The 17,813-nt window shown below is 42.5% G+C and overlaps 1 protein-coding gene across 1 annotated transcript in view; it reads right to left on the reverse strand.

The window, feature by feature from the left end:
* Positions 1–16,745, reverse strand: part of LOC121577290 (fatty acid 2-hydroxylase-like) — a 42,816-nt gene extending 26,071 nt beyond the window's left edge. The window contains exon 1 of the mRNA XM_041891056.1: positions 16,321–16,745. Within this exon, the coding sequence (XP_041746990.1) occupies positions 16,321–16,602 (282 nt within the window). The 5' untranslated portion in view covers positions 16,603–16,745. The remainder of the gene's footprint in view (positions 1–16,320) is intronic.
* Positions 16,746–17,813: the final 1,068 nt, after the last annotated feature.

The following is a 17,813-nucleotide window of genomic DNA, read 5'->3' on the forward strand; positions in this document are numbered from 1 at the left end:
TAACTGAACAGTTACATTTTAGTAATTTAACCAGACAACAGAGCTTCTTCATATCCAGCCCTTAGCCCTACACAGAGAGTAGGGGAGGGGTAGCGGACGCTAATAAGGATCTCAGTGTGTCCTCCATCTAATAGGCTGGGGAGGACAATTAAGGAAAGAATGAGTGACCAAAAACAAAGGGGATGGACAGAGGAGTCCCTAGCACAGGCTGGTATCACCCGAACAGGGGCCACAGTGTGTTGGTGGGCCCTGGGCGGATGGCCGTGGGAGAAGAAGGGGGGCACGGTTTTGGGAGGGGAATGCTTCATGGGATACTGACGTCACAGACAGGCAACATGAACAGCTGCCCACCCAGCTGGCCAGAGTCACAGCAAGATCCTGTGGAGCATCTATTTTCCATTATTTACAGCAGCTAAAGGAGGCCTTGTAGTTTATTCTGTGTCAAAGACTTGACTTACAAACCATACTGAAAAAGTCCAAGACAAAACAGGGAACCACTGGCGCTCACATAAGGGCTTTGTACTAGACTATAAATTGGCCTACACACATAGAAAACCCACCACATAACAGGCTAGTGTTGCTCCTATCCAGAGAGCAGCTCTGATAATGAGTGGGAAGAGTAAATGGCAAAAAAGAGGGAACAGGACAATCTCAACTATCCCGCGAACAGACACACAGTTATGTGAAAATACATGTTAGGTCCAGGCTGTTGCGAGAGATTATGGATGGATAGATTGTTGTATAAAGGAGCAGTGAGAAAAAGCAGGGAGTTTCTTTTGAACAGTATCGAGCAGATTATTCAAGTGTTTGCCAACAGTTGCTGGGTTGGGCTGTTTAGTCATTTCCAATGTGGAACAGGTTTAAAGTTCACATTCACACTATTGGAGTCCTTGAGCTGAGCAGTTTGTTAACAAGAGGAGACAAGAAACCTTCAGTATTACTCAAATAAACGCATACTCAAAAAAGATAATAAACATCTACCTCAAGATATTAATCACATCTACCAAACACTCTTAAAAATGACTGCTTTGAACAAGCATATCTGAGGAGCAATGAGGGCCCAGTCAAAGCCTCTATTAAGCCCATCTATCATCATTATACTATTATAAATACCAAATATAATGGTATCTCCTGTCATTATATCACATTAAAAAAGGTGTGTCCCGGATTACATCAATAGCTCCATCCCTGGTCACTGTGACGAGGTCTTGTGACTCATCTTGGTTAACGGTTAACCATCACTATTATATCTGTGCCAGGGTAAGCAGTCGGACGGCTACATACAGTGGGGCTCTCACAGACCTGTAACTTCTTCTTTAAGAGGCTCCTCTGTCCTCCACTCGTTACCTGTATTAATGGCACCTGTTTGAACTTGTTATCAGTATAAAAGACACCTGTCCACAACCTCAAACAGTCACACTCCAAACTCCACTATGGCCAAGACCAAAGAGCTGTCAAAGGACACCAGAAACAAAATTGTAGACCTGCACCCAGGCTGGGAAGACTGAATCTGCAATAGGTAAGCAGCTTGGTTTGAAGAAATCAACTGTAGGAGCAATTATTAGGAAATGGAAGACATACAAGACCACTGATAATCTCCCTCGATCTGGGGCTCCACGCAAGATCTCACCCCGTGGGAGTCAAAATGATCACAAGAACGGTGAGCAAAAATCCCAGAACCACCGGGGGACCTAGTGAATGACTTGCAGAGAGCTGGGACCAAAGTAACAAAGCCTACCATCAGTAACACACTACGCCGCCAGGGACTCAAATCCTGCAGTGCCAGACGTGTCCCCCTGCTTAAGCCAGTACATGTCCAGGCCCGTCTGAAGTTTGCTAGAGTGCATTTGGATGATCCAGAAGAGGATTGGGAGAATGTCATATGGTCAGATGAAACCAAAATAGAACTTTTTGGTAAAAACTCAACTACGTCGTGTTTGGAGGACAAAGAATGCTGAGTTGCATCCAAAGAACACCATACCTACTGTGAAGCATGGGGGTGGAAACATCATGCTTTGGGGCTGTTTTTCTGCAAAGGGACCAGGGACGACTGATCCGTGTAAAGGAAAGAATGAATGGGGCCATGTATCGTGAGATTTTGAGTGAAAACCTCCTTCCATCAGCAAGGGCATTGAAGATGAAACGTGGCTGGGTCTTTCAGCATGAAAATGATCCCAAACACACCGCCGGGCAACGAAGGGTGGCTTCGTAAGAAGCATTTCAAGGTCCTGGAGTGGCCTAGCCAGTCTCCAGATCTCAACCCCATAGAAAATCTTTGGAGGGAGTTGAAAGTCCGTGTTGCCCAGCGACAGCCCCAAAACATCACTGCTCTAGAGTAGATCTGCATGGAGGAATGGGCCAAAATACAAGCAACAGTGTGTGAAAACCTTGTGAAGACTTACAGAAAACGTTTGACCTGTGTCATTGCCAACAAAGGGTATATAACAAAGTATTGAGAAACTTTTGTTATTGACCAAATACTTATTTTCCACCATAATTTGCAAATAAATTCATAAAAAATCCTACAATGTGATTTTCTGGATTTTTTTCCCTCATTTTGTCTGTCATAGTTGACGTGTACCTATGATGAAAATTACAGGCCTCTCTCATCTTTTTAAGTGGGAGAACTTGCACAATTTGTGGCTGACTAAATACTTTTTTTCCCCACTGTAGTTGAGAGAGATAAGCCAAACACACGTACAGTGGCTTGCGAAAGTATTCACACCCCTTGGCATTTTTCCTATTTTGTTGCCTTACAACCTGGAATTAAAAGGGATTTGGGGGGGGTTGTATCATTTGATTTACAAATTTTTTTACATTTACATTTTAGTGATTTAGCAGACGCTCTTATCCAGAGCGACTTACAGTTAGTGAATACATATCTTTTTTTTGTTTTATACTGGCCCCCCGTGGGAATCGAACCCACAACCCTGGCTTTGCAAACGCCATGCTCTATCAACTGAGCTACATCCCTGCCGGCCATTCCCTCCCCTACCCTGGACGACGCTGGGCCAATTGTGCGCCGCCCATGAGTCTCCCGGTCGCGGCCGGCTGCGACAGAGCCTGGATTCGAACCAGGATCTCTAGTGGCACAGTTAGCACTGCGATGCAGTGCCTTAGACCACTGCGCCACTCAGGAGTACACAACATGCCTACCACTTTGAAGGTGCTAAATATTTTTTCTTGTGAAACAAAACTTGAGCGTGCATAACTATTCACCCCCCCCCCAAAGTCAATACTTTGTAGAGCCACCTTTTGCAGCAATTACAGCTGCAAGTCTCTTGGGGTATGTTTCTATAAGCTTGGTACATCTAGCCACTTGGATTTTTGCCCATTCTTCAAGGCAAAACTGCTCCAGCTCCTTCAAGTTGGATGGGTTCCGCTGGTGTACAGCAATCTTTAAGTCATACCACAGATTCTCAATTGGATTGAGGTCTGCTTAGGGTCATTGTCCTGCTGGAAGGTGAACCTCCGTCCCAGTCTCAAATCTCTGGAAGACTGAAACAGGTTTCCCTCAAGAATTTCCCTGTATTTAGCGCCATCCATCATTCCTTCAATTCTGATGGTGTTCTCGGGGTGATGAGAGGTGTTGGGTTTGCAGACATAGCGTTTTCCTTGATGGCCAAAAAGCTCAATTTAATCTCATCTGACCGGAATACCTTCTTCCATATGTTTGGGGAGTCTCACACATGGCTTTTGGCGAACACCAAATATGTTTGCTTATTTTTTTCTTTAAGCAATGGCTTTTTTCTGGCCACTCTTCCGTAAAGCCCAGCTCTGTGGAGTGTACGGCTTAAAGTGGTCCTATGGACAGATACTCCAATCTCCGCTGTGGAGCTTTGCAGCTCCTTCAGGGTTATCTTTTGTCTCTTTGTTGCCCCTCTGATTAATGCCCTCCTTGCCTGGTCCGTGAGTTTTGGTGGGCGGCCCTCTCTTGGCAGGTTTGTTGTGGTGCCATATTCTTTCAATTTTTTTAATAATGGATTTAAATGGTGCTCCGTGGGATGTTCAAAGTTTCTGATATTTTTCTATAACCCAACCCTGATCTGTACTTCTCCACAACTTTGTCCCTGACCTGTTTGGAGAGCTCCTTGGTCTTCATGATGCCGCTTGCTTGGTGGTGCCCCTTGCTTAGTGGTGTTGCAGACTCTGGGGCCTTTCAGAACAGGTGTATATATACTGAAATCATGTGACAGATCATGTGACACTTAAATAAAGTCCACTTGTGTGCAATCTAACTAATTATGTGACTTCTGAAGGTAATTGGTTGCCCCAGATCATATTTAGGGGCTTCATAGCAAAGGGGGTGAATACATATGCACGCACCACTTTTCCGGACCATCCTACTCAGTGAATTTCAGAATTGTTTTAATAATGAAACATTTAAAAAAGTTATAATTTTTAGATACAACTTTACTAAATATATTCACGTCACCAAATAACTGATTAAAACATACTGTTTTGCAATGAAGGTCTACAGCACTCTCTAGGGTAGCACCATGGTGTAGCCGGAGGAAAGCTATTTTCCGACCTCCTCTAGGTACATTGACTTCAATACAAAACCTAGCAGGCTCATGGTTCTCACCCCCTTCCATAGACTTACACAGTAATTATGACAACTTCCAGAGGATGTCGTCCAACCTATCAGAGCTCTTGCAGCATGAATTGACATGTTGTCCATCCAATCAAAGGATCAGAGAATGAGTCTAGTACTGAAAGCATAAGATACAGCTAACTAGCACTGCAGTGCTTAAAGTGTGGTTAGTAGTTGACTCAATGAGAGAGAAAGACAATAGTTGAACAGTTTTAACCAAATTAATTTCTTAAAAATTAAGGAGAAGCAGCAGAGATTTAATTTTTTGTTAAATTTTTTTATTCTTCTTAGTTTACCTTTCACTTACTTAGCTAGCTAATTTAGCCAAATCAACAACCTGACTCAAACAGAGAGGATGCTATTTATGTTAGCTAGCTGGCTAAGGCTATCCAACACTGCAACTCTTCCAACTCAAGGTAAGCTTTCGGTTTTATTAATTTATTGCCACCGGGGCCCGCCGGTGTAACTGCTAAACTGCTTGCTATATACTATACTGCATGATTGTACACATGGATTGGTTTGTGGGTTTACTAAAGCGTTAGTTCTAGTAGCTATGTTGACTATAACGTTAGCTAATATGGTGACAATTATGTAGGCTGTGTAGCAGTTAGCGGTTATGGTATGAAGGTTTGGCTTGGAGAGTTTTTTTTTTCGCCTGGACACAAACAGATGTTGTGTGGTGCACTGAAGTACACAAGTGAAGGGAAAAGGTGAGAGGAGGAGAGCGTGTTGATGTGAGAAGGAATTATACAATGAGCGAAGTGACGATGCTGTATGTGCCTGCTATGAAAGTGAACTATGTGCGGGTGATCATGGGTGTAATCATTCAGCCAATTCTGTTGCAAAATGAGAATCGTAACAAAACGGGATGGACCAACCTGAATTTGTCCAATAGAAACTCTAGTTTTAGTTGCAAAACAGAACATTTTGCAACTGTTTGGACTAATGATTACACACAGATCAGCTAGATGCAGGCAAAAGTTTGCAAGGCGGTATTGAATGTGTCACTGTTTGTCACCTTGATTACTCCAATTTGTCTCTCAACCTGTGCACCTACACTACCGGTCAAAAGTTTTACAACACCTACTCATTCAAGGGTTTTTCTTTATTTTTACTATTTTCTACATTGTAGAATAATAGTGAAGACATCAAAACTATGAAATAACACATGGAATCATGTAGTAACCAAAAAAATAGTTTAACAAATCAAAATGTGATTCTTCAAATAGCCACCATTTGCTTTGATGACAGCTTTGCACACTCTTGGCATTCTCTCAACCAGCTTCATGAGGTAGTCACCTGGAATGCATTTCAATTAACAGGTGTGCCTTGTTAAAAGTTAATTTGTGGAATTTCTAGGCTAAGTTGTAAAATGTCACCAACCGCCACTGATCTCATTGTCAGATAAGTCTCATTATCATTCACACATCAGTTGACATCAGTTGAAATGGCTCTGTTGAAATGTGTAAGAGCCTCTCTCTCTCTCTTTCTTTCTCTCTCAACCCTGGGCCTATTGGGTATGAAACTACCACCTTGTCACGTCTTGGCTGCAAGTTGCTAATTGCTGCAAGTGGGTAATGAAGTAATTAAGGTTGACTTATTGTAGGAATGTGTCTGCCATATAACAGACCTGCATGAACGATTCCATTTAGGGGAGTAAGATGTCTTTATAAAAAGTGTGACTTTTCCTTCTGGAAGAGAAACAGTGACAGGGTGTGGTGGTGTGTGAGTCCTCTCCCTCTCTTCAAACACACAGAGGTTTAATTAGGATAGCAGGATAACTCAGTCACTCTGACTGGCAAGAAATCAAGATTACTCTCATTCACAAACGCACACACAAACATACACACAAATTATCTCTTTCTTTCAGTTGGGTGGATAGGGATGGTACTACAATCAGAGACAAACTGTAGCTGGAGACGTTTGGGACTTGGTGTCATGTTACTACATACACACTTACAGTTAGACAAGACACTGCCATTATTTTCCAACAATAAACCAGAAGAACCCTGATAGATTTCAAACACGATATGGACATAGTGACCAGTGAATTTTGAGCTAGATTCAGTCTGAGCAGCAGGCAACCACTGAATATCTCTTGCGGTGGAAACTGGGCAGACTCTTCAGTATGCAAATTCATATTTAGTGGCAGGTAGAAATTCAAAGCTCAGGTGAAAGACAGGTGTAAGGGTCTCTCCACATATACGGTACCAATGTGGTCTCAGCATTTGTATTATTCTGGCTAGGTTGCTAACGTTAGCTAGCTGGCTAACGTTAGCTAGGCTTGGGGTTAAGGTTAGGGTTAGGAGTTAGGTTAAAGGGTTAGGGGAAGGGTTAGCTAACATGCTAAGTAATTGCAAAGTAGCAAGTTGTTGCCAAGTTGCTAATTAGCAAAAATGCTAAAGTTTTCCGTGATGAGATTCAAACAAAACCTTTCGGTTGCTAGACCTTCACGTTATACGTCTACCCATCCACACCAACCAACCAACCTTCTTTCATTTTTGCCTTAACTCACCTTCTATCTTATGTAACCATACCAAATGTAATATAGCATACTAATTTCAGTGTCCCGGGTTTTAGTTTACTATATTACGTCTAGTCTATGTGACCAGTCTGCATACACAGGTTAGCACACATGAACATCATAAATGACTAGGACCATGGATTACAGGCAACATCCGCACCGAGCTAAAGGCTAGAACTGCCACTTTCTAGGAGCGGGACACTAATCCGGATGCTTATAAGAAATCCCGCTATGCCCTCAGACGAACCATCAAACAGGCAAAGCATCAATACAGGACTAAGATTGAATCCTACTACACCGGCTCTGATGCTCGTCGGATGTGGCACGGCTTGAAAAATATTACGGACTACAAAGGGAAACCCAGCCGCGAGCTGCCCAGTGACGTAAGCCTACAAGACGAGCTAAATGCCTTTTATGCTCGCTTCGAGTCAAGCAACACTGAAGGATGCATGAGTGCACCAACTGTTCCGGACGACTGTGTGATCACGCTCTCCGTAGCCGATGTGAGCAAGACCTTTAAAGAGGTCAACATTCACAAAGCTGTGGGGACAGACGGATTACCAGGACGTGTACTCAAAGCATGAGCGGACCAACTGGCAAGTGTCTTCACTGACATTTTCAACCTCTCCCTGACCGAGTCTGTCATACCTACATAGTCCCTGTGCCCAAGAAAGCGAAGGTAACCTGCCTCAATGATTACCGCCCCGTAGCCCTCACGTCGGTAGCCATGAAGTGCTTTGAAAGGCTGGTCATGGCTCACATCAAACACCATCATGCCGGAAACCCTAGACCCACTCCAATTCGCATACCGCCCCAACAGATCCACAGATGACGCAATCTCAATCTCACTCCACACTGCCTTTCCCACCTGGACAAAAGGAACACCTATGTGAGAATGCTGTTCATTGACTACAGCTCAGCGTTCAACACTATAGTGCCCACAAAGCTCATCACTAAGCTAAGGACCCTGGGACTAAACACCTCCCTCTGCAACTGGATCATGGACTTCTTGACGGGCCGCCACCAGGTGGTAAGGGTATTTGCCATGCTGATCCTCAACACTGGGGACCCTCATGGGTGCATGCTTAGTCCCCTCCTGTACTCCCTGTTCACCTACGACTGCGTAGTCAAGCGCGACTCCAACACCATCATTAAGTTTGCTGACGACACAACAGTGGTAGGCCTGATCACAGATAACGATGAGACAGCCTATAGAGAGGAGGTCAGAGACCTGGCAGTGTGGTGCCAGGACAACAACCTCTCCCTCAATGTCAGCAAGACAAAGGAGCTAATCGTGGACTATAGGAAAAGGAGGGCCGAAGTTTCAAGTTCCTAGGTGTCCACATCCCCAACGAACTATCATGGTCCAAACACATCAAGACCGTTGTGAAGAGGGCACGACAACACCTTTTCCCCCTCAGCAGACTGAAAAGATTTGGCATGGGTCCCAAGATCCTCAAAAGGTTCTACAGCTGCACCATCGAGAGCATCCTGACCGGTTGCATCCCCGCCTGGCATGGCAACTGCTCAGCATCTGACCGTAAGGCACTACAGAGGGTAGTGCGTACGGCCCAGTACATCACTGGGACAAGCTTCCTGACATCCAGGACCTATATCCTTGGCGGTGTCAGAGGAAGGCCCATAAAATGGTCAAAGACTCCAGTCACCCAAGTCATAGCCTGTTCTCTCTTCTACCACACGGCAAGCGCCAATTCCAGGACCAAAAGCCCCCTTAACAGCTTCTACCCCCAAGCCATTAGACTGCTGAACAATTAATCAAATGGCCACCCGGACTATTTATACACATGTGAAAGTGAGATTTTCACAGTTGGAGTTCTTACATGTGAACATGCAAATTAGATTTTCACATGTGATTGATTTTAACGTGAACTTGCAATTCCACATGTGAAAGAGATTATCACATGTGAATGTTTTTCACATTTGAAACAGCATATCAGATTTTCACATGTGAAAGTTTTTAACATGTGAAACACAAGCATGTCAATTGAAACTGAACCCGATGGTTTAAATTGATAAGTGAGAAAATAAGACTTTCACAGTGAGAGGAACGTGGTTGAAATGCCAAACTAAGGCATAACTAATGACTAGCATGAGGGAGCAGTTCAAAGTGTTTAACTGTGGTTAAAGCCCCCATGCAGTTTTTTAATTTTTTTATCATCACTTTATGTCTCATAAATCAGTGTGTTTATTTAATTAAAAGAACTCCAAAATAATTGTTTTATCATATTTTTCCCTGAGCGTCCTTTGGCCCTTGAAATTCTCAATCTGATCATGTGGGCATTAGGAAACAAATTTGAAGATATTTACATACACAGCCCTGATTGACTGAACGGATAGTTTAGAGCCCACCCCCTTACCCAGATGAACAGTCATTGGTCTATTATAATCAGATCACATTGTGACATCATGATGTGGGCTAAAAGTTCCATCCCACCTGAACAGGCTGAATTTCCAGGCATTCTTTTCAAACAGCTCTTACATAAAAAGGGCATTATCATAATTTCCACAATTTCAGAGTGTTATTTCGACATCATAGTTTGGAGATATTTGTGTTTAACTGCACTGCCCCTTTAACAGGATCAAGAGAGTGACACAGTGTTAAACTGTGGTTAACAGGATCAAGACAGTGACACAGTGGGCTCTATTTTAACAAACCAAACGCAATGCTATATCTAAACACTGGCAGTAGCGTTATAGGTTCGGGGGTGATTCAGCAATATTTTTGCTATTTTCACAAACTGAATTATGGACGCAGTAGCTGGCGGTTGCGCGAAAGGGCTGGGTTTTGATGAATAAACAAGTTGTGGGTGTGTCGAGGCTTGGCCATTCACTGGCCAATCAGAACGTGCTCCATGGCTAAATATATGTGGTTGCTTCAAGTTGTGTATTTATGGTTTTTTATCCTATCGCGTTCTCATCAACTCGACTGTTAGTCCGTTATAGCCTAGTTCGTTAAATACCCTGCCCCATATTTGCTAAATATTTTGACTATGTTTGCAGTCCACATTGTTCTAATATTTTTTACATTTATATGACAACTTTGCCAGAGCATTCTGGAAGACACCGATTTCAACTCCCTCTCCAACTAAACCTGCATGTCGCCTACAACCATTAGAGTGATGGAAAGTTTCTCCCAAATCCACTGACTGTGTTATGGGTCATACAGTACTCTGCTTGCGTAGTGGGTCAGACTGACTCAGACAGACAGGATTGACCGGTTTTAAAATACAAACACACAGTGAGATTCTGAGGGGAATTGCCTTTCTGACAAAAGCTTTGTTGCAGGTAATACACACTCTCTCTCTCGCTCTTTTAATTATGTTGTCATGGTAACATGTCTGAATTTAAGTTCCACTCCTTGGCTGGGAGTCTTTTTTTACTTCTAACTGACAACGATCTTTAAAATGTCATCACCTCTGCACTGATTACTTTGGCTTAAATCAGGGGTGTCAAATGTCCGGCCCGCGGGCCGGATCAGGCCCGCAAACGGGTTTAATCCGGCCCGCGAGATGGTTTAAAAAAAAATTAAAAAATTGTAAAGTATAAAAATGCGCTGCAATTTTTCAATAAAATAAACTGCTGTTCCAATTGCATCCACTGGATGGCGCAATAGCAATTGTGTTAAGCAAGCAAACTGTTTATACCGGGGCAGAGCAAGTAGGTCAAGCACGTGCAGCCAATGAGCTACTTTGTTTTGCCCGCGATATTTATTCTACTTTTAACATTATGTGCTTTGGCACCCTCATTGCCCCAATATGTCTCTGTCAAAAAAGAGAAAAGTGGACGCAGAGTGCAGAGTGTTCCAAGAAAAATGGTCATCCTATTTATTCACGGAATTGAATGGGAAAGCTGTATGTTTGGTGTGTTCAGAGCATGTTGCAGTGCTGAAAGAATATAACCTTCGTCGCCACTATGTGAGTCTTCATGCCGACAAATATGACAACTTTCAAGGACAGCAGAGATGAGAGAAGGTGAATGAACTGTTGGCGGGTCTGAAGAAACAGCAGTCTGTGTTTACTCACAGCCGAGACATCAGTGACGCTGCAGTGAAAGCTAGCTACCTCATTGCTAATGACATCGCAGTGGCTTCAAAACCATTTAGTGAGGGTGAATTTGTAAAAACATGCATGATGAAGGCAGCGGAGATTGTGTGCCCTGAAAAGCGGCAGGCTTTTGCAAATATCAGCCTGACAAGAAACACAGTTGCAGACAGGATTTCCGATCTTTCAGTGGATTTGGACAGCCAGTTGAAGCAAAAAGTAAAGTCATTTATTGCGTTTTCGGTTGCAATTGATGAAAGCACGGACATTACAGATGTTGCACAACTGGCCATTTTCATCCGCGGAGTTGATGACACATTGACCGTCACCGAGGAGTTCGTGGAGTTGGTGCCGATGACAGATACAACGACAGCAGCTGATATTTTTACCGCACTCGTCGGCGCGCTGGACAGGGTCGGAGTGGACTGGTCCCGCGCTGTCAGCCTGGCTACAAATGGTGCGCCCTCAATGATCGGGAAAAAAGCAGGCGTTGTGACAAAGTTCAGAGAGAAAGTGCAATCTGCAAATGGAGGATGTGATTTTTTGACTTTTTACTGTATTTTGCACCAGGAGGCTTTGTGTTGCAAGTCATTAAAGATGGATAATGTCATGAAGGTGGTCATCCAAACTGTTAATTTCATCCGATCCAGAAGCCTGAATCACCGCCAGTTTGACAGCCTTCTCAGAGAGAAAGACCACATCTATGGCCTGCCATACCACACTGAGGTAAGATGGTTAAGCCGAGGTGCTGTGCTGAGGCGTTTCTTTGATTTACGAGAAGAAATTGAACAGTTCATGGAAGAAAAGGGCAAACCAGTGTTAGAATTTCATTCCGCAGAATGGATGCAGGACCTTGCATTTATGGTGGATGTTACAGAGCACCTGAATAACTTGAACAAACAGCTGCAAGGGCGCAACAAAGTTGTCACGCAGTATTATGACAGCATACGTTCTTTCAAGTTGAAGCTGTCATTGTGGGAGACGCAACTTGCCGGTGGTGATGCAGCTCACTTCCCCTGTCTGAAAAATGTGTGCGCGACCCAACATGTGGCAGACATGAAGCGGTTCGGAGATAAAATAACGGGACTGTTACGGGAGTTTGAGCAACGCTTTCAGATTTATGTTTATATGTTTTTATGTTGATGTGCTATTGTTTTTAATTGATTTTATTTTATTTGTATATTTAACCTATTCTTGACTCTGTGGTTCTTGCACTTGTTTGGGGAACAGGATTTCATTATTTTTATCTACATTTCTGCCTGAGAAATGACACCCTGATATAGTTCTGTGATCTGTGAAACAGTTCTGTTAATCACTGAGGCATTGTGTGTTTGTGTGTTCTTTGTCCTCAGAACTTTCAAATAACTTGGTGTTTTATGATTAATAGTGATGTTGTGCTTTTGGACACTGTCCTCAGGCTCCAGCTTTATGTTTATATGTTTTTATGTTGATGTGCTATTGTTTTTAATTGTTTTTATTTTATTTGTATATTTAACCTATTCTTGACTCTGTGGTTCTTGCACTTGTTTGGGGAACAGGATTTCATTATTTTTATCTACATTTCTGCCTGAGAAATGACACCCTGATATAGTTCTGTGATCTGTGAAACAGTTCTGTTAATCACTGAGGCATTGTGTGTTTGTGTGTTCTTTTTCTTTAGAATTTTCAAATAAACTTGACGTGTTTTATGATTAATAGTGATGTTGTGCTTGTACTATTTTGGACACACTCCTCAGGCTCCAGCTTTATGTTGTATGTTGTATGTTGATCGTATTAAAACAAAGAAAACAATCTGAAGTTGTTGTTTTTAAGTTATATATACCATGATTTTTCCGGTCCGGCCCACTTGGGAATAGATTTTCCTCCATGTGGCCCCTGAGCTAAAATGAGTTTGACACCCCTGGCTTAAATAGTTCAGTGTGTTGTACACCAGTGGAGGCTGGTGGGTGGAGCTATAGGAAGACGGACACATTGTAACGGCTGGAATGGAATAAAAGGAAAGGACTCAAACATGAGGTTTCCATATGTTTGATGTGTTTGATACCGTTCCATTAATTCCATTCCAACCATTACAATGAGCCCGTCCTCCTATAGCTCCACCCACCAGCCTCCACCACACTCATAAGAAACACAACGTAAACACTATAAAAGATACGTGATACAACGGAAACACCATACAGAAGATACAATCTCAATCCTATGGGCCCTGGTCAAAAGTATTACATTATATAAGGAATAGGGTGCCATTTGGCTCCTCCTCCATCAGATCAGACCTATGACATGAAAGCATTGATCGTTCCAAATTGATGTTTTAATAGACTGTCTGTTATGATAACAAATATCTGTTATATACAGTGGGGAAAAAAAGATGAGAGAGGCCTGTAATTTTCATCATAGGTACACGTCAACTATGACAGACAAAATTAGAAAAAAAAATCTAGAAAATCACATTGTAGGATTTTTAATGAATTTATTTGCAAATTATGGTGGAAAATAAGTATTTGGTCAATAACAAAAGTTTCTCAATACTTTGTTATATACCCTTTGTTGGCAATGACACAGGTCAAACGTTTTCTGTAAGTCTTCACAAGGTTTTCACACACTGTTGCTGGTATTTTGGCCCATTCCTCCATGCAGATCTCCTCTAGAGCAGGGATGTTTTGGGCCTGTCGCTGGGCAACACAGACTTTCAACTCCCTCCAAAGATTTTCTATGGGGTTGAGATCTGGAGACTGGCTAGGCCACTCCAGGACCTTGAAATGCTTCTTACGAAGCCACTCCTTCGTTGCCCGGGCGGTGTGGTTGGGATCATTGTCATGCTGAAAGACCCAGCCACGTTTCATCTTCAATGCCCTTGCTGATGGAAGGAGGTTTTCACTCAAAATCTCACGATACATGGCCCCATTCATTCTTTCCCAAAGCATGATGTTTCCACCCCCATGCTTCACAGTAGGTATGGTGTTCTTTGGATGCAACTCAGCATTCTTTGTCCTCCAAACACGACGAGTTGAGTTTTTACCAAAAAGTTCTATTTTGGTTTCATCTGACCATATGACATTCTCCCAATCCTCTTCTGGATCATCCAAATGCACTCTAGCAAACTTCAGACGGGCCTGGACATGTACTGGCTTAAGCAGGGGGACACGTCTGGCACTGCAGGATTTGAGTCCCTGGCGGCGTAGTGTGTTACTGATGGTAGGCTTTGTTACTTTGGTCCCAGCTCTCTGCAGGTCATTCACTAGGTTCCGTGTGGTTCTGGGATTTTTGCTCACCGTTCTTGTGATCATTTTGACCCCACGGGGTGAGATCTTGCGTGGAGCCCCAGATCGAGGGAGATTATCAGTGGTCTTGTATGTCTTCCATTTCCTAATAATTGCTCCCACAGTTGATTTCTTCAAACCAAGCTGCTTACCTATTGCAGATTCAGTCTTCCCAGCCTGGTTCAGGTCTACAATTGTGTTTCTGGTGTCCTTTGACAGCTCTTTGGTCTTGGCCATAGTGGAGTTTGGAGTGTGACTGTTTGAGGTTGTGGACAGGTGTCTTTTATACTGATAACAAGTTCAAACAGGTGCCATTAATACAGGTAACGAGTGGAGGACAGAGGAGCCTCTTAAAGAAGAAGTTACAGGTCTGTGAGAGCCAGAAATCTTGCTTGTTTGTAGGTGACCAAATACGTATTTTCCACCATAATTTGCAAATAAATTCATTAAAAATCCTACAATGTGATTTTCTGGATTTTTTTCCCTCAATTTGTCTGTCATAGTTGACGTGTACCTATGATGAAAATTACAGGCCTCTCATCTTTTTAAGTGGGAGAACTTGCACAATTGGTGGCTGACTAAATACTTTTTTCCCCCACTGTATGTATACACACACACCCACGGGACATTCCTTCACCCCAAAATATTGTTGTGCCATCATGTCCTAATGCCTCCACATTAGAAAGTATGATGAATGACAGACTTAGCCTCTCCTCTATTTATTTCAGGTTCAATGGGCAGCCAATAGAAAGCAATTGCGGCTGGCAGAGCAAGCCTGGCAATTTTATCCTCCAAGAAACGCCCAAGTATCCAAAGTTGCACCTGCCAAGAGTGAGACAAGTGGAGCCACACAGAGCTATCATATTCCTTACAGTAGAAAACTCAGAAGAATAATTAAAGAAATGCAATAGGCCAACCTTCAAGATAATACAAAAAAAGCATAAATGTGTAACTCTGGAAATGATTCACTTATTTTGGGGAAAATCCACTCCTATAAAATACTGTCTTTACTCATCATTAATGTACTGTACTGTATGTTTGATCAACATTAATGTTTACAAAAAACACATGTATGTGGTTTACAAATAGGGGAAATGTGAGATTGTTAGGTGCAAATAGGCATTGCGTCTCAAAGCAGATGTGAAAATCACACCTGCATGTGCAGCAAGTTCCATTTTACCAGTGGTGGAAAAAGTACTCAATTGTCATACTTGAGTAAAAGATACCTTAATAGAAAATGACTCAAGTAAAAGTGAAAGTCACCCAGTAAAATACTACTTGAGTAAAAGTCTAAAAGTATTTGGTTTTAAATATACTTCTTTATCAAAAGTAAATGGAATTGTATCAAAAGTAAAAGTGAAAGTATAAACCATTTCAAATTCCTTATATTAAGCAAACTAGATGGCACAATTTTTTGTTGTGTTTTTTTATTGACGGATAGCCAGGGGCACACTCCAACACCCAGACATAATTTACAAATGAAGCATTTGTGTTTAGTGAGTCCGCCAGATCAGAGGCAGTAGGGATGACCAGGGATGTTCTCTTGATAAGTATGTCAATTGCACTTTTGGGTGTCAGGGAAAATGTATGGAGTAAAAAGTACATTATTTTCTTTAGGAATGTAGTGAAGTAAAAGTAAGCAAAAATATAAATAGTTAAGTACCGATACCCCAAAAAACTACTTAAGTAAAAATACTTTAAAGTACTACTTAAGTACTTTACACCACTGCGTTTTACCGTGAGAAAAGGAAGCATGTCTTACTTTACTGTAGTCTATTTTCAGTAACAGACAAGAAACTATGCTTGAGTTAAAAGTTACAGAGTATCTGAGATAGACTTGTTATTCTCTTTGAAGGCTCTTTATTGGCATATAGGCTGTACCTGTGTTTCATCGGCACTACCGTCTGTGTCCAGCTCTCCGATGTAGTATTGTTCCATCCATCGCCTTGCATTCTCGGAGTGCCGGTGTGGGGGTCCCTCCATCTCCGGACTGATATCATTCCCTGACCGGCTTAATATCAGAGCCTCTCCACCCGGGTGCATTCGAAGGAATCCCGTCACATCATAAATCCTCGTCCCCGTTAATACCCAACATGAGTTTTTAGTGCAATGATTGGCTACCTCCTTCTCAGAGAAAAACCGAGGGGATACCGATGGAGACATTGCGATTTTGAAGTATCCACAAAAAAATTACTAAAAGAGTGGGTACAGGCCCCCTTGGCATGCCGACTGACCGCGTACTGACTTCTAGCTCATCTCTCAGCCCTGACTGAGTTTACCCGACCAACTAATTTACATATCATGATGAATTATTCATTGTTCAAGACTGCTCAATGTTCAGTATTTCATCTACCTGTTGCTCGCCCTGCAACATCACAGCTCTTTAACTTTTTACCTCCAATGTTACAGCTATAGTATCATTATTCCAATGTTAATTAGGGGTTCAAGCCGGCGAAGCTGGGTGAAACGCTATTGTATTTGTTGGCGTTCATTATTAGGGGTTCAAGCAGAAAACCTGGTGCAACCCTATTGTATTTGTTGGCGTTCATTATTATTATTATTATTATTATTATTATTATTATTATTATTATTATACATCTTCTGCCAAGGAAAATTGACATGAACATTCCGGTAAGATAATACGTTTTATGAGGATGCAAAATCGCATGATGGTAAAGAGCCATTGGCCATTGGTGGTGCTATAACAAGCAATTGAAAATGCAAACTTTGAAAGGTCACGCCCCTCACCCGATGTGACATATAGTCCAGAAATTCGCCACTCTCCTCCACAAGGAAAACATTTGCCTCAAGGACCCATATGGATTTTCTACGATTTGGAATTTTGTGGAAACCACATAAACCGCTACTCCTCTAGCACCGAATGACCGATCTGCAAGAAACTTGATATGTGGCATCTATGGACCAAGCTCTCTCAACGCAATATTTTCCAGACTAGTACCTCAAACAACATGGCCGCTACTGACTAATAAAAATTCACGTGGGCGAGGTCTGGCACATAAATGCATGTAAATCAGACAACAAATGCAAGCACATTCAGATCGACCACACGGTGGCGCTATAACTGGCACATATTTATATCTCTTGATCGGTTTGACTCAGAATGATGGAATTTGTCACACATGCTCAGGGATATGAGTTTAGCAAAGCTTTAAAGTATGCTTCAGTTTGGCCGCATGGTCACACTGTTGGACAGGAAAAACATTCATGCAAGCAAATTGGCAGATAGCGGCCATATTGTTTGAGCTAGAGTAAATGGTGTATGCGAGCCAACGAAGTTGAGTGAGTTTGGGCCTGGCAATTCAAGTCATTCTTGAATTGCAGTGGTGTAGTGGAGGGTATGTGCAGGTATACGG

Source organism: Coregonus clupeaformis, chromosome 29 (genome assembly GCF_020615455.1).
Source record: "Coregonus clupeaformis isolate EN_2021a chromosome 29, ASM2061545v1, whole genome shotgun sequence".
Lineage (NCBI taxonomy): Eukaryota > Metazoa > Chordata > Actinopteri > Salmoniformes > Salmonidae > Coregonus > Coregonus clupeaformis.